This window comes from Pan paniscus, chromosome 16 (genome assembly GCF_029289425.2).
Source record: "Pan paniscus chromosome 16, NHGRI_mPanPan1-v2.0_pri, whole genome shotgun sequence".
NCBI lineage: Eukaryota > Metazoa > Chordata > Mammalia > Primates > Hominidae > Pan > Pan paniscus.
The window spans coordinates 83954368-83976372 of NC_073265.2; the positions used below are offsets into that span (position 1 = coordinate 83954368).

Genomic DNA, 22005 nt, shown 5'->3' on the forward strand with positions numbered 1-22005 from the left:
AGAAAGAATGGTTTGCTCCAACCAGGGGGACCAGTAAAGGAGAAAAATGAACATTCCTAGAGACACTTTAAATTAAGGTATTCAGAAGAAAAACAGAGGCAATTTTTAAGAATGGCAAACTTATATGCCTGGAGTTTAAGAATTATGGTAGGAAACAGAGTGAGAAAGAATTGCATATAGCATACGTGAAGGTCAGACATATTTTGATTTGATGGGCTGGGAATTGCAAACTGATAGTTTTAGACTGTCTATAGAGAGTGGGAAAAAATAAAAGACCTTGAGCACGAGAACACTGAGATGAGACCTATGCTTTGAGTGATTCCTTTGACCCTGATGTGAATGGATAGACACTGGAGCAAGGTGTTACGAGCATCGTGCAAATTAGAAGTGTATTCACATCATCTGGGTCTTGGCTGTGAATAATTGTGGGGCCACATTTGGCCAACTCTGAGGGGTATGTGGGTGTGTTTGGGGGAAGGAGAAAGAGTAAACAAATTATTGTAAAGTGATTGAATTTGTTCTCCATCTTTAAAAATTGAAGGAGTTCACATCATGAACATTTAAAAAATCATTTCATTTGAAAATAGGTTAAAACTCCCAAGAAGTTATAAAAGAAATAGTGCAAAGAGTTCCCGTGCCCCCTTCAGCCAGTTTCTCCCAATAAATGTCTTACATATCCATAGTACATTTTCAAAACCAGGAAATTCATAGTGGCACAATACTGTTAACTCAGGTATGGACCTGATTCACATTTAATCAGCTTTTACGTGCATTTCAGTGGTGGTGGTATGTAACATATCAGATAAACCTCACTACAGTCAAGATACAGAATTGTTCTGTCATCACAAAGAACCTCACTTGTGTTGCTCCTTAATATTCACACATCCTTAACCCTAACCCTGGCAACCACTTAACTATTTTTCTTCACTATAATTCTATCACTTTGAGAATGTCATACAAAAAAGAATCATGCCATACATAACCCTTGAGATGGGCTTTTTGCATTCGGCATAATGGCCTTCAGATCCATCCAAGTTGTGTGCTTTCATAGTTCATTCCTATTGTGAACTCTTGAAAAATGATAAGCCTGGGTAATGTCAGATCTAGTTTTGCCTGAAACAGTCAGCTGAAACTGAGTAAGAAACAGTAAGAAATAGACCCCTTGGAGAAGGGATGCAATCTGAGCTTACCGTGGTCCCCACCACGCCCTATAGTCTACCACCTGGGCTACATTTCAACTACGTGACCCCTGAAGCATTTTAATTTGCAGTTCTTGGCAGTGGCTAACGTTTCTGAAATGGATATAAGATGATCAGTGTTTCACAGGTTACTGTATGTGATAGAGAAAAGAAATGGTATCCCTTTCTCAGGTAAGTTCAGAATACAAAGTCTCAAAGAGTAGGATGTGACATTATTATTTTAAAAGTGTAGCTGCCTGTAGTCCCAGCTACTCAGGAGGCTGAGGCAGGAGAATGGCCTGAACCTGGGATGTGAAGGTTGCAGTGAGCCAAGATCGCGCCATTGTACTCCAGCCTGGTGACAGAGTGAGACTCCATCCCCCCAAAAAATAATAAATAAATAAATAAATAAATAAATAAACAGCATGCCCTATTATGTTTATGCAACGTCTATAAATTTATTAGGCCATGGATTATTTTTCAAGTGCTTTTGACTACAAAGGATTTTTGTACAGGTATGGGGTGGAGGTGTCACAGGCTGAAGGGTGGGGCTTTCGGGAAGAGAGACTGTTACCCTTTTCCACGTCCATCAATAAAGAGGAGCAAAGCACAGTGAGAACTGGTCAGGACCTCAGCATCTCTCCACAATTTTGTAACCATCATAATCTGGGGGGGGTGTGTGTGTGTTGTTTGGTTCGTACCTGTTTTCCTTTTCGACTTTCTTCCTCACCCTGGCCTTTATCACTTTCAAAATCGGCACTTTGTCCTTCGTGACAGTTGTTAACCAATGGCAGTGGCTGCTTGGGAACCCTGAAATCATGGCTTTTGAAAGCATTCCTAGGCCAGTGCAGAATCACACTCAGTGTTTCCAGTGGTACGTGATCTACTGTAAGGGAAAGCAAATGTAAAATATGTCACATGTACAAGGGAGTTTGTAAAACGATGTATGCACACATATATGCAGTTTAAAGAATGATGATAAGGTGAAACATCTGTGTACCTACTGCCCCACTTACAAACTGAACATTTTTTGAAGTTTTTTCTCTACTTCTTTGTAATTGAATCCTTCTTCCTGCTCTGTCCCCAGGAGTAATGGTAATACTAAATGTTGCATGTCACTCACTGTCAATTGTGGTTTTGCCATCTTTGTGTCTTTCAACAATGTGTTCAATTTTGTCTGATTTCTGAAGGTTTTAGAAATCATAAAAAAAATTTATGTGTTATTCTGTGACTTGCACTTATTTACTTAGTATCGTTTTTGATATTCATCTATGTAGTTCATTTACATTCTGTATAGCATATAGCTGTATGAGTAAATTATTTATCCATTCTATTCTAGATAGACCTTTGAATTGATTACATATTTGGATATTTTCATTTTGTTTTTTGGGTTTTTTTGCCATTATCAAAAGTACTCTTGTAAACATCATTATACGTATCATCTGGTGGACGCGTGTAAGAATTCAGAGCAGTAGTTCCCAGTGGGGTGCCTGGAGAGCAGCATCTGAAAACTTTGCAGGAATGCAGTTTCTTGGGCCCCCCTCCAAATCTGCTGAATCAGGAACTCTGGGGATGGGACTTAGCAATCTTGTTTAAATAAGGCCTCCAGGTGCTTCTCATACAGGCTCAAGTTTGAGATCTACTGCTCTAGGGTATATGCCTAGGAGTAGGACCACTAGGTTTTGGGATATACAGTTTCTGCTTCATTAGTTAATGCCAACCATTTCCCAAGTGATTACTGAACCATCAGCATCAAATGAAAGTTATGATTTTGCATCTTAGAAAACTCTTGGCGTTATCTGACTTCTTAATTTTGTCAGTCTGGTGTGTGAAATGGTACTTTGGTGAGGTCTTAATTTGCATTTTTTATTATAATACTTACACGTTTCATATGTTTGGGGGCATTTGGATCCCTCCTTCTTTGCTCTATCTTTGCCTAATTTGCCTAATTTTCTTCTCCCCCTACATTCTTTTGTTTTTTGTATAAGCATTTAATCTAGATACACATTCTTTGTACATAAAATATCTTCTAGAGGTTTCTATTTTTTTCATGCTGTTTGTTTTATTTTTTGATGAACATAATCTTTAATATCAAAATTACCCAATTTTTCCTGTGGTTGGTGCATTTCGTGACATGTTTGAAGAATCCTTTCTTATGCCCAAAGTCATAAAAATGTTCTTTAATTTTTTTTAAATTTTACATTACATCTTTAAATCTACTTGTGTTTTAATTTCATTTTTCTGTTCTGAGTAGTATCCAAATGACTTGGTATCATTTATTGAATATTCTGCCTTTTCTCAATGATCTGCAATTTCTATGAAGTCATAAATCAAGTTTACATACATAGATGGGCTTCTTCATTGGTCTCTTGTCTATTCCTGTACCAGTATCACACAAATATTTAGGTTTAGCACAGTTCTTCCCAATTTCCTTTTCTTCTTCAAGAATATCTTGGTAAGAAAGCTCGGCTCTTTGCTCTTCCATATAAGAGGTAGAATTCACTTTTTGTGTTCCACAAAAACAGGACGAGACCAATATTGAAAGTAAGTCAGAGGCAAACTTATTAACTTTCAAAATCAATACATTATAAAAAAAAACAGTAGAATGATGCCAAGTTGATTAGCAGGAGTAAAAAAAAAGAACAAAAATCATGTGTAAAATCAAAAGAAAAAACAAAAATAAAAGTTATCTTTTTGAAACACTTAGAGAACTGATTATTCTTTTCTCAGCGTTTTCAATGTACAAAGAGAAAAGACACAAACAGGCATTGGAAGGGGAGATTATTCAGATGAGGCAGAGATTAAACATAACAGGGTATTATGACCAATTTTAAACTTAAAATGTTGAAACTACATGAAATGAATAAAGCTTATACAACAACTTATCAAAGTTGCAAAAGAGACTTAAACAATACTAAATCCATTAAATAATTGAATCTATAATTTAATGTCATCCCAGAAAGATAAACCTAAGGCTCAGGCAACTTTAGAGGCAAGTTTTACCAAACATTAATGGATTAGGTAAATCTTACACAAACTGTTTCATTTTTTTTCTTCTGGCTATTAGTGTTTTTTGGACATGTCAATTGCCAATTTTATTATTGCTCCATGGAAGGCAAAGTGTCTTTTTTATTCCTGTGCCTGCCTTTCAAACTTGCTTTTGACCGTTGATTATTTTCAGTTTTACTCTGAGATGCCAGAGAGAGAGAGAGAGAGAGAGAGAGAGAGAGAGAGAGAGAATGTGTGTGTATGTTTCTCTAGTCATCCTATTTGGCATTCCTTAACTTTATGACTTCATGTCTTTTATAAATTTTGGAAGATTCTCATCCAGTATCACTTATAGCTTTTTCCTAGACTCTCTTTTCTCTCTCTCTCTGGATATCAAATTTTTACATATAAAGTAAACCTTTCTCAGTGTGTCATACTTCTTATTATTCTATTTCTAGTTTTACCATATCTATCTCTACTTGAAGTGTAGATATTTTCTACTAATACTCCAAATTATTAATTTAATTCCCTACTCCAAATCACGAATTCTCTCTTTTGCTTGATCTGTTCCACTATTAAATTCATTTATTGAGCTCTTCATTTTGTTTATGAAGTTCTAGGTGTTTATTTGACTCTTACAGATCTCAGTTCTCTGCTGGTATTGTTTTCATGAACATATGGATTATAATTATTTTAAAATCCATATTTTATGACTGTAATATCTAAATCACCCATTTATTCTGGTTATCTTTTTTCTTTTGATTTTTGGTCATTGTTTTTTCCTTCTGTCTATACCTGATTATTTTTATTAGAACATTTTAAAGGGGGCATGGACTATGTTATCTTCTACCAGAGAGGATATAGAGTAGGCATTTAGAATATAGCAAGTCACTCTGATCCCATCAGAGATGGAGATGATCCAAGGTAGGATTCCAGGCATCTTAAGGATTCATCTATTTCTAGTTTTACCCCATGCCTAGCCCTTTTTGGATTCTCAACAAAACCATGCAGTATTTACTAGGGCCCTTCTTTTTAAATTGTCCCTCCTCTCTAATTTTTGTCTCCCAACTCTGTGACATTGCCAGAAGATTTTAGCAGCCACTTTCTGCTTGGTCTCAACCTTCATCCTAAGCATGCATGGCTTAAGAATTAGTAGCTGTTTTAAGGAGAAATGAATGTAGAATGTCCAGCTTGACTGTCTGCTATTCTTTTTTTATCCTCTATGTTTTTGTCTTTTAAGTCCTAGCTGCTGCAGTTACCATGCATGCACTCCAATTTTTGCCTCCCCAGATTTTTAAGGTTGAAGCAAACTCTATGTTAGTACTTTGTACTCTGTTGATTGCTGTGTTCTGTACAGTGAATTGACAAAAACAAGTATATTAGTCCATTCTCACACTGATATGAAGACATACCTGAGACTCAGTAATTTATGAAAACAAGAGGTTTAGTGAACTCACACTTCTGCAGACTTAACAGGAAGCATGACTGGGAGGCCTCAGGAAACTTAACAATCATGATGGAAGGCGAAGGGGAAGCAACATGTCTTACCATGGTGGGGCTGGAGGGAGACAGCAAGGAAGAGAGAAGTGCCACACACTTTCTAACAACCAGATCTCATGAGAACTCACTCACTATCACGAGAACAGCAAGGGAGAGGTTCACCCGCATGATTTAATCACTTCCCGCCAGGCCCCTCCCCCGACACGTGGGGATTACAATTGGAGATGAGATTTGGGTGGGGACACAGAGCCAAACCATATCAACAAGGAAACAAACAAATAGGAGTGAAACCAACCCCGAAAGACATGAAGCAGTAGCAAACTAAGGGAGTGCATTTGTTTTTGATCCTGTCTCCTCAGGTCCTAGAGGCCTTGATTATTCTCAGATATCTTCAAATTGTTTGTTTGTGTATATTAAGCAGATTTCACAGCTTTTTTTAAAAGGAATATTGAGAAAAATCTTCTCCTTCATACTGAAAAGCTGAAGTTTATCTTGCACTTGACATGCTAGCTTAACAACAATAGTATCGGAATTCTTCAGATCAAACTATACCCCTCCCAATTTGTAGGCTTTTGCTTTTCTCTATTTAAATTCTGGACAGTCTCATTTCAAATTATGCTTCACTCTCGTAAGTCAATGTTTATTTACACTGGCATGCACATTTACCATTGTTTTTGAGCACCATACATTTTTGCATTTTGCCTTTATACTTGGGGCAGTTGTCCTTCTGTTTGAAGTATATCTTTGATATTTAAGTTCATGAGGGTCTTCTGGTGAGAAGCACTACTAGCTCATGTTTTTTTGAAAATGTCTCTGCTTCACTCTCCTTTAAAGATAATTTGTGACATACAGGATTCTAAATTGAAAGACTGAAAGAATATATATGTTAAATTATTCTACTGTCGTCTTGCTTTCCCTGTTGCTTTGAGGAATAAAGTCACTCAAATTACTTTTCCTTTGTAGTTGAACTATTTTTTCTCTCTAGCTGCTTTTAAGTGTTCCTCTTTTCCCCAGTTGTTTTTTCAGTTCTACTATGACAGTTTTAGATATAGATTATTCTTAATTTATCCTGACAAGGAATTTTTAGGGGAAGGGGGGCTTCCTATATTAATCTTTCAGCATTTCTGGAAAATCCTCAGGCATTTTTTCTTTATATATTGCTTTTTCTCCGTTCTCTGTTTAACCCCTTTCTCCACCCCAGACACCTATCAGATCTTCTCATTTCTGCCTTCCATGTGTCTTAACCTCACTTGTATATCTATAACCTTCTTTCTGTGGTCTGTGTCTTCAATAATTTCTTTGGAATTATCTCTCAGTGTACTAATTTTCTGTTCAGCTGCTTTTAATCTGTTAATTAGTGTACTCATTGTGTTTACATTTTATTTTCTCTCCTTTATACCATTCCTCACCAATAACTCAGATCACATAGTCCATCTTTAAAAGAATTTCCTTGCCTTCTCTACTTTCATTAGACTTGATTAACAGAACCTCAGGTAAGCATGGCTCCAAAAAAAAAATATTTAGTGCATCCTGAAAATTGTATTACACTTCTATAATCCACTCTCCTTTTCACTCTTCTAGACAATTTCATAACTTCTCTTCTGCCTTGAACCTTTAATACTTCTTTTCCTCATCCTCACTCTCGTAGAATGACCATGATTGACATAAGTGCCCCTCTACTGCTACCCTACCCCCTCTATATCTATCCCCCTACCGACGTCTATGCCTGTGTCATCTGCTTTTCCTTCTGTAGCTATGGATGACCTGAATTGTTGCTAAGACCAACACTCCATTTTACAGTGGATTCCACCCTTATCACTGATTCAAAGGTAGTGCTCCAACTGTTATTTCCCATCTCCTGCCTCATAATTTTATTTATCTCTCTCTCCTCATTTATTGCTACAGTCCCTTCCAGCTATCACCATATTTCTCTGCTCTTCATTGTAATAAACCCTTTCAAAGAGTTATGTCTCCTGTCTACAATTTTCCCCGTTCTCTCAAACTCACTCTTATCTCATTTTTGCCTCATCGTTTTACTAAACTCTCATTTCAAGTCACCAATGACCACATCTCAGCATCTTACTTATAAATATATTGTGGCCGTCCTCTTTAAAATACTTTATCTATTTTCAAGAATACAGCCATCTCCTAATGTATCTCTTTGTCTCTGGCATTTCCTCAGGCTCTTTTTCTGATCCCCTATCTTCTCAAACTCTAAATTTGGACTTTTGTAGAAATCAATTCTGGGCCATTTCTTTCTAGTTGCTTCCTTGCTAAGGTTATCCAGTCTGATATCTTTAAATGCTATCTGGAGTCTGATAATCCACAAATTTACGTATCTAACCATAGCCTCTACCCTGAATTCCAAACCATGTATCTAAGGTTTACTGTGTGTCTCCACGTGGACATCTAATTGGCACCTCGTACTCCCCTCCCCAAACCTGCTCTTCCTACAGACTTTGTCTCAATGCATGGACAAATCCATTCATCTAAGTTTTTCAAGCTCTTAATCTTCAAATCATTCTCAATCATTCCCTTTTTATCTTCTCATCTAAACTATTTGCAACTCCTCTGTCCCTACTTTCTAACAAGTCAAAACATGGTCACTTCTCACTAATTCCACTGCCATCACCTTAATTCTAGGCCACAATTAACTCTAACCTGGTCTTTTCAATAGCTTTGTAAATGAAATATGTATTGTCTCTTCATGATTTGTTCTCATTATGCAACCACAGTAATTCTTCTTAAATATGAATCAAATCATGTTATTCTGCTTCCCGCCCTCTTGGCAGTCTAGCAACTCCCTTAGAATAAAAGGCAAGGACCTTACAGCCATCAACCAGGCCCCTTGTGGCCAACTCCTGTTCCTTTTTCACTTCTCTTTCCAATATTCTTGCTCACTCTGCTTCAGACACAAGGAGTCCATGCTGCCTTTTTAAAAAAAAACAAAAAAAAAAAAACCCAAACACACACACACACACACACACACACACACACACTGGAAGGCTGGGCATGGTGACTCATGCCTGTAATCCTAGCACATTGGGAGGGTGAGGTGGGAGGATAACTTGAGGTCAGGAGTTTGAAACCAGCCTGGCCAACATGGTGAAACCCCTTCTCTACTAAAAATACAAAAAAAAAAAAAAAAAAAAATTAGCAGGGCGTGGTGGTGGGCGCCTGTAATCGCAGCTACTTGGGAGGCTGAGGCAGGACAATCACTGGAACCTGGGAGGTGGAGGTTGCAGTGAGTGAGCTAAGGTTGTGCCACTGCCCTCCAGCCTTGGTGACAGAGTGAGACTACGTCTCAAAAATAAAAAATAAAAAAATAAACAAAACACTGGAAGAAGGCATACTCCCGATTCTGGGCCTTTGCATTTGCTCTTTCTTCTGCCTGGAAACATTATTCACCTAGATTCCCACACCTCCTCCAAAGTCTTTGCTCACTTATTGCCCTCTCAGTGATTTCTTCCCTAATTACCTTACATGTAATTGCAAACCCAGCCCCACTGCCTGATACTCCTTCCCTTCCTTGTCTCTCTTTTGTTTTCTCATGGTGGATCCTTTTACCGCCTGATATATATAGTTTATTTTTTCTATCTCATCTTCAATCCTCATATACAATCTAAGCTACATAAAGGCTGCTTTTGGTTTGTTTTTGTTTACTCTTGTGTCTAAATCAAGGTAGGTGTTTAACAAATCAGTACTGAAGAAAAAATGAGTAATAAACTTATCCACGTAATAAAGTAGTGACAAGAAGATGAATTTAGTTTGTATGGCCCAGGGATAGAACATTATAAGTGAAGAAATGGTCAAGCAGTTGAGAAAATAGCTTTCTAAATTAGAGAAAGGTATGTTCGAAAGCAAAGTCCTGAACATCGTTTTATATCTTAAGGTTTGCAAATGGTGCGGTGTGATTAGGAACCTAGAATGTATGGTGCAGTTGGATTATGACACACAACCAAGTCTGAGCCAGTTAATGAAAGGTCTTAACTGTTAAATTATGAAGTCTGAATGTCTTAATGTTGGCTAGGGAAAAATGCAATATTTTAATCAGTTCGATGCTCTTGATAAAACCTAGTGGTGTTTTGTTGTTGTTTTGCTTTGGTATAGTGATATGTAAGACATGTTTTTCCTGCTTTAACAAAAAAAGGCAGTTACAACTTCTTGAGAAGGGGCTACTTATTGATTTGTTACCTTAGAAGTGAATGTGTACCTGGTCAAATTATAATTTTTTTTTAAATTTAACCCTGGATTTTTTTTGAACAGAATTAACACAGCTGTTTGTTTCACCTTTACCGAATATGTTTATTCTAAGATAATCATACTTATGTGTTTTCCCCCTCTAAATTATGCCCTATACAATAGGATGATTTTTCATAAAGATGGTATGATTATTTAAAGATACACTGTTTCAAATATCTAGATTTTATCTTTATTATGACAAATGAGTTGATGTACACAGTATTCTGAAAGTGTCTGTGTCTGTGTGTGCTGCCCTTTCTTACTTTCTTGTCTCAAAGACCACTCCAGTGGTTTTTAAAAGAAATTTAGAATCTTCTTTAGTACTTTTCAGATGAACCAGCTTCTAGCCCTCTTAAGTATTCATACAAAATCATTAGATTTTGAATTAACAGTACCTTACACTAGAAGAAATCAACTAGCCCTTCCTTGGACTTCCTGAGATGTTGTTCTTGTTTCAGTTTTAACCCAGGAGTTTAGTAAGGTTGGAGAGTTTGGGTTGGTGGCAAGGAAGGTGGATGTTGGGCCTATCTATTCTTTTTCTTACATTTGGTTTGTGGTGTAGGAATGGGTAACACAACAGAAAGTAGATTTTTCATTGGCTGAAACTTAATTTATATGATGGCAAATATAGAGAACATATAGCATTCTCTTAAGATTTTCTACCACAAAAGAACACTTAATTTTATTATTATATACTTAATGTACTTATGTCATCTTAGGTGACTATAAAACAGAAGAGCAATTTAAGATCACCTGGTTACTTTGACCAATGTTGGATCAAAGTTCTATTCTAAATAATGGCCATGTTGGCTAGATTCCCAAATGTCTGCGGCATGCCTAGCTATTTACAAAATACAAGTATAAAACAACCCATGATTTTGTATGAACAACCATAATGAAATATATTTATTCAAATGAGGCTCTTGATTTCATTGTTCAGTTTTTTTAAACACTACTTTCATGGACAGTGTGTAAGCCATAAGATGCAAACTCTAATCTCTATAATCATACTTTGCTTTGTTTCAACAAAAGCAATGTTTTTGAGAATTATTCAGAGACTCGGCTTCTTGTAATTTGGCTGTTTCCTAATCTCAAATTCACTCTTGAAGGACAAAAGGGCAGAATCTTAAGATAATTTCAAATGAGGAGATCCCAGAGTACTTAGGGGAACAGCCATGTCATTCATTGAACTTGGTGTCTGAAGTTAACTACTTTTTAGTAGAGGCATTCTCTTGGATGTTTACAAGATAGTTAATGGCTTGGTTGATTACTTAACTGGTTACAGATCACTTCATCACCATTTCATCATGAAACCTGATAGACATGATAAATTTTTTTGTGACATGAGGTTACATCCTTCTCGTGTCATACTTAAAGAAACAATACATAGGGGATTTGTTAGATTTGTTAGATTTGTTCAAGTGTCTATGGCAATGCTAGCTAAGTTCTTCAGTCACAGCTAGCTTGGAACCATGGACTCTTGAAGGTATTTTTATCTTCAGGGTTTTCCTCAGGAAAAAATTAATCTTTTCATGAGTCATGTTCTCCTATCTGAGATTTAGCATGTATACATTTTCATAAAAACTATTGCAGATAAGTTTTAGGATAGAAAGTGAAGAAATATTTGCAGCTGAAAATTTAAGGCGATTTTTTTGAAATTACACCTACTGGTCGCTGCTGCACCTATGTCATGGAACATATTGGGAAGACATGCATGGTAGAGTAAGAAGTTTCCTTGGTGCCAGAGAAACCAAGCTTCAAGCAATGGTCCTAACATATGTGAGTTTTCTGTTGTGTTTCTGAGTATTGTTCTACTGTGTGGATATATTCACTTTTTTGTTGACATTTGGGCCATTTCCAGTTTTGTTATTTAGAATAATGCTGCTGTGCTATGAACATTTGTGGACAAGACTTTTGTGAGACGTATTATACAGAAGTAGAAAAGCTGTGAATTATGGTAAATATATGTTCAATGTTTTGAGAAACTGCCATACAGTTTTTCAAATTGGATGTACCATTTTGTGTTTTTACCAAGGATGTGTGAGAGCTGCAGTTGCTCCACATTTTTGTCAACACTTTATATTACCAGTATTTTAAATTTAGCCCTTCTAATACATGTGAAATCAGATTTCACAATGGTTTTAATTTGTGTTTTCCTGATGCATAATCATGTTGGATATCTTCCTATGTGTTTGTAGGTATTAATATGGCTTTTTTGTGTTTGAAGGATTTGGTCAAATATTTTGCACATTTATATTGAGTCGTCTTATTAAATTGTAATAATTTTTTATCTTCTGGAAACAAGTTCCCTTTCAGTATATGTAGTGAAAATATTTTCTTCATTTTGCGACTTGCCCTCTCATTTCCTTTCAAAGAGCAAAAGGAGTATATTTTATATTTTGATGAAGTCTTTTTTTTTTTTTTGTGGTGGGGGGTTGCTGTCTCACTCTGTCACCCAGGCTGGAGTACAGTGGTGCAGTCATGGGTCACTGCATCCTCTAGCCTCTAGGCTTGAGTGATTTCTTTGCCTCAGCCTCCCAAGTAGCTGAGACTTGCAGGCACATGCCATCACACCCAGCTCATTTTTGTGATGTTGCCCAGGCTGGTCTCAAACTCCTGGCTTCAAACAGACCTCCCACCTTGGCCTCACAAAGTGCTGAGATTACAGGGGTGAGCCACCACTCCCAGCCTATTTTTTTTTCTATTTTTATATTACTCTTTATATTTTTTGTGTCCTAAGAAATCTTTGCCCACTCTAAGATGGCAAGTTTTTCTCTTATCCTTTTTTCTTAGAAGTCTTAAAATTCTAGAATTTACATTCAGATGTATAATCCATTTAGAGTTAAATTTTGTATGTTATGTGGTAAGAATAGGTGATTTTTTTTCCCCATACATATATCCAGTTGTTCTAGTGCCAGTGTTTAAAAAAAATACCATTTTTTCCATTGAATTACATTGGCAACTTTCTTAAAAATCAACCACTTTTATGTGGATCTATTTCTGGACTCTATCTTCTACTCCACTGATGTATAAGTCTGTCTTTTCACCAACACTACTACTGCTTTGCTACAGCTTCATAATAACTTGTGAAGTCAGCTAGTGTGTTATTTGCTAAAATTGCTTTGACTATTGCATGCCATTTGCATTTTCTCTTTCTTTCTTTCTTTTTTATTTTTTCTTTTTTTTTTTTGATGCAGTTTTGCTCCTTCACCCAGGCTGGAGTGAAGTGGCGCGATCTTAGCTCACTGCAACCTCCGCTCCTCGGGTTCAAGCGATTCTCCTGCCTTAGCCTCCCGAGTAGCTGGGATTACAGGCACATGCCACCATGCCTGGCTAATTTTTCTATTTTTAGTAGAGACAGCGTTTCACCATGTTGGCCAAGGCTGGTCCCAAACTCTTGACTTCAGGTGATCCACCTGTGTTGGCCTCCCAAAGTGCTAGGGTTACAGGCATGAGCCACCGTACCCAGCCTGCATTTTCATATAGTGTTTAGAATCAGGTTACCCATTTCTATAAAATAAGGATTGCTTGAATCTGTAGGTCAATTTGTGAATAACTGCCACCTTAACAATACCAAATCTTCCACTCCATGAACTAGGCATATTTATTTTCTTATTTACATATTCTGTAATGTTTCTTAATAATCTTTCATAGTTTCCAGTGAGGATATCTTGCTCATGTTTTATAAATTTTATTCTAAAATACTGTGTTGCTTTCATGGTGCTACTATAAATGGAAATTAAAAATTTTTATTTTTTAATGTTTTGCTGCTAGTATTAACATCTGAAAATGATTTCGATATTTTAATAATAACTTTATACCATGGACTTTGCTGAATTTAGTTGTCATTTCTAGGATTTGCTTTGTAGATTCCTTAGGATTTTGTACATTTAAAAAATCATGTCATCTGCTAAAAAAGTTGTACTTTTTTTATTCTTATATTTACGCCTTTTGTTTCATTGTTTGACTTAATTGTAGTGGCTAAAACATTTCATTCAATACTGAATAGAAGTAGTGAAAGCAGACATCCTTGCCTTATTCCTAATTTAAGGGGTGCATGCAAGTTTCCCCATTGTAAAATCATTTTGTCTGTTCTAGAACTTGATATAAATGGAATCAAAAGTAGGTACTGTTTTGTAGAAGGCTTTTTCCACTCAGTGTGTTTTTAAGATTCATGTGGTTGCATGCGTGAGTCATTTCTTTTTTAACTTGTGTTTGTCTTTTTAATCAACTTCTCAAGGTATAATTTATGTACAATAAACCCCTGCCAAGTATGATCAAGTATGGTAACTATAAAAGTTTTACAGATGTCCTTTAACAAATTGATGAAATTCCTTTCAATTATTATTTGTTAAGAGTAGAAGGGTGTTGAATTTTTGTTGAATGCTTTTTCTGTATCTATTGAAATAATCACATACCTGTTCTCCTTTATTCTGTCAATATTGTGAATTACATTGATTTTTGAATATGAAATCAATTTTTCATTCTTGGAACGTATTCTACTCGGTCGTAATTTAGTTTCATATATTTCTTGATTTAATTGACTACTATTTTCTTGAAGACTTTTGCATCAAAGTTCATATTTGGTCATTTGTCTGTAATTTTATTTCTTTGTAACAGTTTTGTCAGATTTTGATATTAGGGTAATACTGGCCTCATAAAATTGTTGGTAAGCATTCTTTCCAAAATGATACTCTTTCTTTTCTCATTGTTGAATAGAAGTTGACAGTGAAACCATTTGCCCCTAAATTTTTCTTAGTGAAGACATTTTTGATAATTCAATTTATATATTGTTCAGTTCTTTTAGGTTGTATTTTGCCATTTTTTCCTTCGCCTTTTTTTTGCCACAGTTATTCACTATATTTTTATCTGCCTTTTTTGTTTATAGTGTTTTATTTCATTAATATTTCATGTAATTTTTGGTATTGTTGGATTTTAATTGTCATTTTATATTTACCTCTTACTCCTCTGTTTCTCTTCTTTTGCCTTTCAGATTTCCATGTATCTATTTACTTTTACAATTTATTCCTCCCTGCTTTTTTTATGTAGTTGCTCTGAGTATTAAGGTGTATGTGTGTATATTTTTCCCTTAACTTTTCACAGTCAATTTAAGATTAATATTGTATAACTTCATCTGAAACAGAGAAACATTACATGTCACCTAAGTCCAAATGTCCATCTACCTCTAACCTCCTTTATATTAGTTTTCCTGTGTTTCACACCTAAATACATTATACACCTCACCAGGATAATGTTATAAGCTTTGCTTTAAACATTTATAAGCATTCTAAAAAATAAAAGAAATAATATTTTCTATTTACTTATGTATCTACCACTTCTGATACTCATTTCTTCCTGAAGTTTGCATTTCCATCTGGTATCATTTTTCCTCACCTTGAAGAATTCCTTTAGTATTTATTGATATGCAGGTCTACTGATAAAAAATTCTTTTAATTTTCTCATATCTAAATCTTTAACTTTCATTCTTATAGGATATTTTTACTGGATATAGAATTCTGAGTCTAAAGTTTTTGATTTTGTTTTTCATTTTGCACTTTAAAAATGCTGTTATCCCCTTGCCTCCATGGGTTCTGATGACAAATCTATGGTGATTCAAATTGTTGTATTATGATAATGTCATTTCTCTCTAGCTTTTATCAACATTTTTTTATTGTCTTTATTTTCCAGAAATACGGTGATGCTATTTATTCCCAAGACTGGATTTCTTTAAATTTACTCTTCTTGAGATCCTCTGGACTTCTTTAATCTGTACATTTTGTCTTTTCCTAGATTTGAAAAGTATTCAGCCAATTCTTCTTTAAATATTTTTCTACCCATTATTATTTTTCTGAAATTCCAAATACCCACGTTAGAACTTTTGAAATTTTGATGGTCTCCAGACCTTCTATTTTTTTCTATTATTTTCTGTCTTTTAGATTTGATGATTTCTCTTGATATCTTTATAGTCACTGACGTTTTCATTATTAATTTTGCTACTAAAAACAACCATTGATTTTTTTTTAATGTTTAATGTTGTATTTTTTAGTTGGGCAATTATTTTTTAATTTTTACTTTTTATGCTTATATTTACTGTTTTACCCATGGTGAGTTTATTTTCCATTGCCTCACCGAGCATAATTTTTATAGGTGTTTTAAAGTTCTTTTCTGATAATTTCAACATAGAGTTCACCTTGGAGTTGGTATCTTTTGATTGTCTCTTGCTTGAAAATAGATTCCATTTTCTTGACTCTTTGTATGTTGAGTGATTTTGAATTGTATCTTAGATATCAGTAATTCTATGTTGTGGAGACTGTAAATTATGCTATATTCTTCTAAACAAGTTTTTTTTTAAGGCGTTTAATTTTATTAGACTCAAAATGCAAACTTTGTCGCATGTCTTAGGGTGATAGCTTTGATCTTAGACTGCTTGAGTGTGCTCTGCATGTATGCCAGCAACTTTAGCAGCATTCACATACTGAATGTGGGGTTTACCTTTGCTTACACTCTCCTTTCAGCGTACCTCTGCGCTCTGCAGTGGCTCTGGTTGTCCCTGAGTGCATTCCCGTTTCCTCCATTCAGAAGTAATGGTAAATTTTTCATTGGAGTTTTATTCAACTGGTACCACCAGAGTGACTGCAGCTGCTCTTGGATCAAAGATACAAACATTTTTAATTAACTCCATGCAGATCTGATTCCTTCTTTCAAAGTTACAACTCTTTCTTTCTTTGAAGATGCTTAGATAATTAGACTTTTTTTCTAAAAAAAATATTTTTCTGGGGTTTATATTTGCTTTCCCTGAAAGATGTTGGTTAGGAAATCAATTCTTTACTACAGAAATGGGAATTATGCATTGATTTAAAAATATATATCTAAAGGCAATATGGTCTCACTCTAAAAGAGTTTTAGGCTATTTGAATGTGATATTTAAATATAACTCAATTTTTGTTGTAAAACATTTCTAGGATTGCTTAAGTATTCCCGATAGAGGCCAATGCTATGGCAAATGAGGTGTTTACCTAAAACAACCATCTCCTTAATACTGGTGGTTGTTCAAGTAATTTTTTCAAAGACATACATAGTTTTATGATGAAGAAAATAAATATGATGTGTCCTGATTTTTCTCCATAGCTTTATGTCAGCCTCTTCTTACTTGAAGTTACATTTAGTAATTTAAAATAATAATAAAATCCATTTACCCAGTAGATAGGCATTTAGAAACAACCACCATTTAGTATGCCATTAAAACCCTTAATCCCCCAAAAAAACGTAACAATAGGGAAAGGGAAATAGGTAACAAACAGGAAAATCTCTAGCTTTACCTAATAAAGAAATTACTATTGGCTCTACTTTTTGCTATGTTTTATTTTATAAAAAAGAAACATTAGAAAAGAAGAAAATTATAGGAACAGATTATATATTTGACATTATAAAACTTTAAATAAAGGAAAGTTGATGGAGCAAGCCACACTAGAGGAAATCAGTGTGGTTTGATTTTTTTCATTGATCCAAAAAGTATTTCAAAAATTTCACACTTACACATCCAAAAAAAAAAAAAATTATACCCTGTTAAAATTGCTGGACAAATTTTTGTTTAAAACATGTTTTTATTAGGTTTAGAACAGATATGAAAGAGTATTAATAAAACATTTCAAATATATAAAGAATAATGATCACCTATATGTAAATTTTCTGGTATTAAAAATGGTTTTTGTGTGTGTTCTTAAGGTGATATGATTTATCACTCTAGAAGTATTTTCATTAAAGCCACGAATTAAACAGTGATATCCTTCTGAACAGTTTAACAATTTTTTGTAGGAGTAATGAAATCAAGCAGGAAAAAAATTACAAATAGAAAAGAGGAAACAGAAGAGGATCCTTAATTGTAGATTATGTGACTATATTCTTAGAAACCTCGCAGGAATGAAATAAACTATTTGATAGAATAAAGAATATTCAGTAAGGCTGCTAATGTTAAAAATATATATGTAAATTATTTGCTTTTATATGTAAATAATGACAAGTTTGAAAAACATAATGGAAGAAGTAGTTTTATTTACAATGGGCACCAAAAAATAAAAGCAATATATGATAATCACAAAGAGAAAATTTTTAAATGTTAGAACAAGTTTTTAGCAATGAAACAGTATTGCTTTTGGAAAGGAAGATTTCATATTTAAGATGCAGTAATTTGCCTTTTCTAAGTTGATATGTTATAGCAGTGGTTTTTTTCAAGCACTTACAGACAGCTGATAACCACAAATTACCTTATTTCGTCTTCTAGACTACCTGTGAGTTTGAAACGAAAGCGAGACTCAAATTTTGAAGTAATTTACCCAAAATTTCACTCCTGCCTCATGTTATAATTAAAAGTGTTCTCACCTTATTTATCCTAATTAGTGTGTTTCTTGGAGGTAGAACCATCTACCTGCATGCATGTCTCTAGTAACCATTGCAGCATAGGCAGTTGGACTCAGTCTCAAATTCTCACTTGCCTTTCTATGTGAGGAGTCACAAATTTCAGAGGTTGACAGAAATTGGGCAGCTAAGGGAATACCTTTTCTGATGTAGACAATGCCAGCCAATCATTTTCTTGTGTCCATATAGTCTCGAAATTGGTAGATTTTAAGCACTTTAACAAAAGTTTGGAAATCCAAAGTCTTTCTCTGAAATATTTGGATTTTTCAATATTGGCAGCCAACTGAAAAAGTAATGGCTCTTTCCTGTTCAAATAAACCTCACTTTTGGCAAAATTGGCCTCTGGCCTGCGTCTTTGTGACCTTGGACTTTTTCCATACTACTTTCCATAAATTCTGGCACACTAAAATCCATGGGCTTTTCAGGTATGAAGCCACTGTATCTGTCTATTCCAGAGTGTGACTAATCAGCTCTTTCTATGCTACCAGTTCTAAAAATGAGTTGATCATTGTGTGTGTGCGTACCTGTTTGGAAATGTTTCTGAATGTGACTAGAAAGAGTCCAATTGAATCTCCTTACATCAATGAGTAGGAATTTGATTGCTCCCCTAGTGTTTTATCAAGCAGTCGTGTATTCTTATTTGTCTTTCAATCAGGTATTTTTGATCACTGTCTGGAACTTTGAACTATATATGATCCCCTTGGCATTGTTGCTGATCTTTGTCTACAATTTCATCAGACCTGTGAAAGGCAAGGTCAGCAGCATCCAGGACAGCCAGGTAAGCAAGGATTCGGAGTTCTGACATTTGACTGCCGAGAAACGTGTTAACAATAAACTACCACCACCACCAAATCGTGGCCCAAGTCCATTTCGTTTGAGGTGTAAGGAGCAGCCCTGCAAAGGCACTCATTTTGCAGTGGAGGTCTTCTATCACGAATAATCTGGAGTCTTCTTTCTGTGGCATCTTACCTTCCTGAGTCTTGGCCTGCATGAGGGGAGCCTCTGGTTCATGGTTATCATTTCCATGCTGGTAGCACATGTCTGTGTGCTCATCTGATTCTCTGTAGAGTTCCTGTGAACAACCTCCTCAGTCACTAGCGAGAAACCTTTGCTGGCTCTGTGGGCCATTGCTGGGCATGCAGAGAGCTCTGCAGGGCTAACTCCGGCCTTTCCATGAAGGTATCTTATGCAATGTTCTCTCTGGCTTGAAGGCTCAGGAGATTCCCAGAGGCTTGTCAACTCCCAGGGCAATCAGAGAGTGGGTGGGCTTAGATCCATCTATTTGCAGGTGCCCACATTTGTCTGGAAATTCCCAAACTTCCTGTCCTGTTGAAGAAAGCAAGACCCTTTCTCAAAGACATCTCTCCGCATCTACTCATCTCACTTCCACTCTGACTCTCCTGCTCCTGGCCCCCTCATTGCACCCCATAAGATCTTTTTCTGCTCTGCTCTAGGTGGCCAGGAACTTGTATTTGTAGGCTTTTTTTTTTACGATGTAATCTAGGCATTCCAGCTTCAAGAACCAAGTTTTTAAAACAAAAATCTAAAGTCCTAAGACTTGATTAATTTTCTTTCTAGATGGATCACCTTCACTTTGGTTTCCCAAGAGTCAATCAAATCCTGACTGTTTTTATTTTTCCTTATGTCCTCATAATGGATTTAAGGGAGGTTTCTGGTTTCACTTAGGAAGGAAGGTGGGGAAAATGAGTATTGTAGCAAGAGGAAACACCTCAGGCAATTTCAAAATTCGATTCTGTTTGATTTTAATTATTTAATGCAATAGGCATGAACACATATCAGTGAGAAAATAGAACCAGCTAATAAATGAATGGCTTTAATAGATCCATTTAAGGACTAGGTTTCACAGAGTTATAGATAATGGAAATTTTTACAAAGAAACATCTCTGATATCTATGTTGTCAACTAACATTTTTACAATGTTTACGCAGGTTTTATGTTGCCCACTGTGTATATATGTTTATAGTATGTGCATATGTGTGCATGTGAGAGCGTGTACATATACTGGCATACATGTGCATATTAATATACCTATATGCACATAAGTGTGTATGTATGTATAAAGCCTTTATTTATAAAACATTGAAAATAATTACCTAATTTAGTTCGATAACACAACTACAACTATGAGGGAGGCAAGAACTATTTTCATTTTATGTCTTATGAAACTACAGTGCATAGTGACGAAGTGATTTGCCTAAAGTCACAAAGCAAAAACTACTGGAACCATGTCCCAAGCTAAAGACTTCTCCTAATTATAGCGTTTTTTCCTCCCATAGCCTGTTTTCATTACCTTCCTGTCTATCCATTGGCTTTCATGAGACATGTTTGCTGCCAGTTGTGAATAGGTTAGTTCCCCAGAGGACCCATGAGTACCACACAAACTGCTAGCTGAATCTTGTGAGAATTCTAGGAGGTAGGGCTATACCGGCCCTGAAGAAATTTCTTGATGACTGCTCAGAGGTTTTATGGAATGTAGCAGAGTATTCTCTGGATACTTTAGAGTTACTCCCTTTTAAGAGCATGATATTGACAATTCTTTTTACTAGTGGAACAGTGACATCTGAACAGCGTGCCTGACCTTTGCAAGGTTAAGCAGAAATGCAAGTGTTCAAGCTGAAAATAGACCGTGTTGTCTAACACTGAGCTTTCTTTCCAAACTACTGACCCTATTTGATTGTGTACCAACAGATATTAGTTTTTAAACATTGCAGCGCTATGATCAAACTCTGGCCATTAAATAGCCAAGATTTTTATATTCATCTAAACAAGACCATTAGCAGTACAGCTGGTGCTGTGGCACCTGAGCTAAAGCCAGGCACCCTTAAGTCCAGATCTGAGCCTTGAGTTTCCTTCCCTCACCTGCCCCTTCTAACCCTAAACCCAGGGCAAAATAATAATGCCACAGAGAAACCTGTAACTTATTCTTAAGATTGATTATATTCAGACTAATGCATTTTATACTGTCTAATGTTTCAGTAATGGCCCCAAAGGGAGAGAGCAGTCATTATAACAATGAGCCCAGCACTAGTGGAGTATGGTATTCTCAGCCTTAATGTAGCAGTTGGTTCATTTGTCAGAATAAGAACAACACTGTTTACAGAAAGTACAACTCAGCAATGCATTTTTAAAGCTGGATGCCTTCCAAGGGCACTGGCCTAATAGCTTTATTTATAGTCAACGGTTTTATGTAGATTATGCATATTGTTTAGTGTCCTACCACAGTGTCCCTGAACTTTAAAAGAGTTATTTTTTAAGAGGTTATAATGCATTTCAAAAATAGAAATGCTTGAAGTCTGTAGGCAAGCTTTAAAATGTGTCTGAGTTTAATTTGCATTTGTTAATTTCGGTTGATGTTTCTATAAACACGTTGTGGGATTTCCTTTCAGGAGAGCACAGACGTAGATGACGAGGATGATGAAGATGACAAGGTGCGTATGTTCAAGAAAGAACACAAAAAAAAAACACTAGTGTTGTCAACAGATAGCATTCCTTCAGGTTGAGTCTCTCTCCTCTCTTTTTTTTTTTATATTATAGAGTTACCAGTATAGTAATATTATTGTAACTTTTTAAAAGGATATCCCTTTTTAAGATTTTTAAAAATGAGGTTGAGAAGGGTAAAATAGAAGGAATAATTGAAATGTTATAAAAAGCATAACTATAG

At 35.5% G+C, this 22005-nt stretch overlaps 1 protein-coding gene across 3 annotated transcripts in view; it reads left to right on the plus strand.

The window, feature by feature from the left end:
* The window catches only part of MCTP2 (multiple C2 and transmembrane domain containing 2), a 258566-nt gene that overhangs the window by 192388 nt on the left and 44173 nt on the right, over positions 1-22005 (plus strand). For all 3 annotated transcript variants that reach the window (XM_034939475.4, XM_057299844.2, XM_034939474.3), the window contains 2 exons: positions 18979-19101; positions 21731-21772. In XM_034939475.4, the coding sequence (XP_034795366.2) occupies positions 18979-19101; positions 21731-21772 (165 nt within the window). The remainder of the gene's footprint in view (positions 1-18978; positions 19102-21730; positions 21773-22005) is intronic.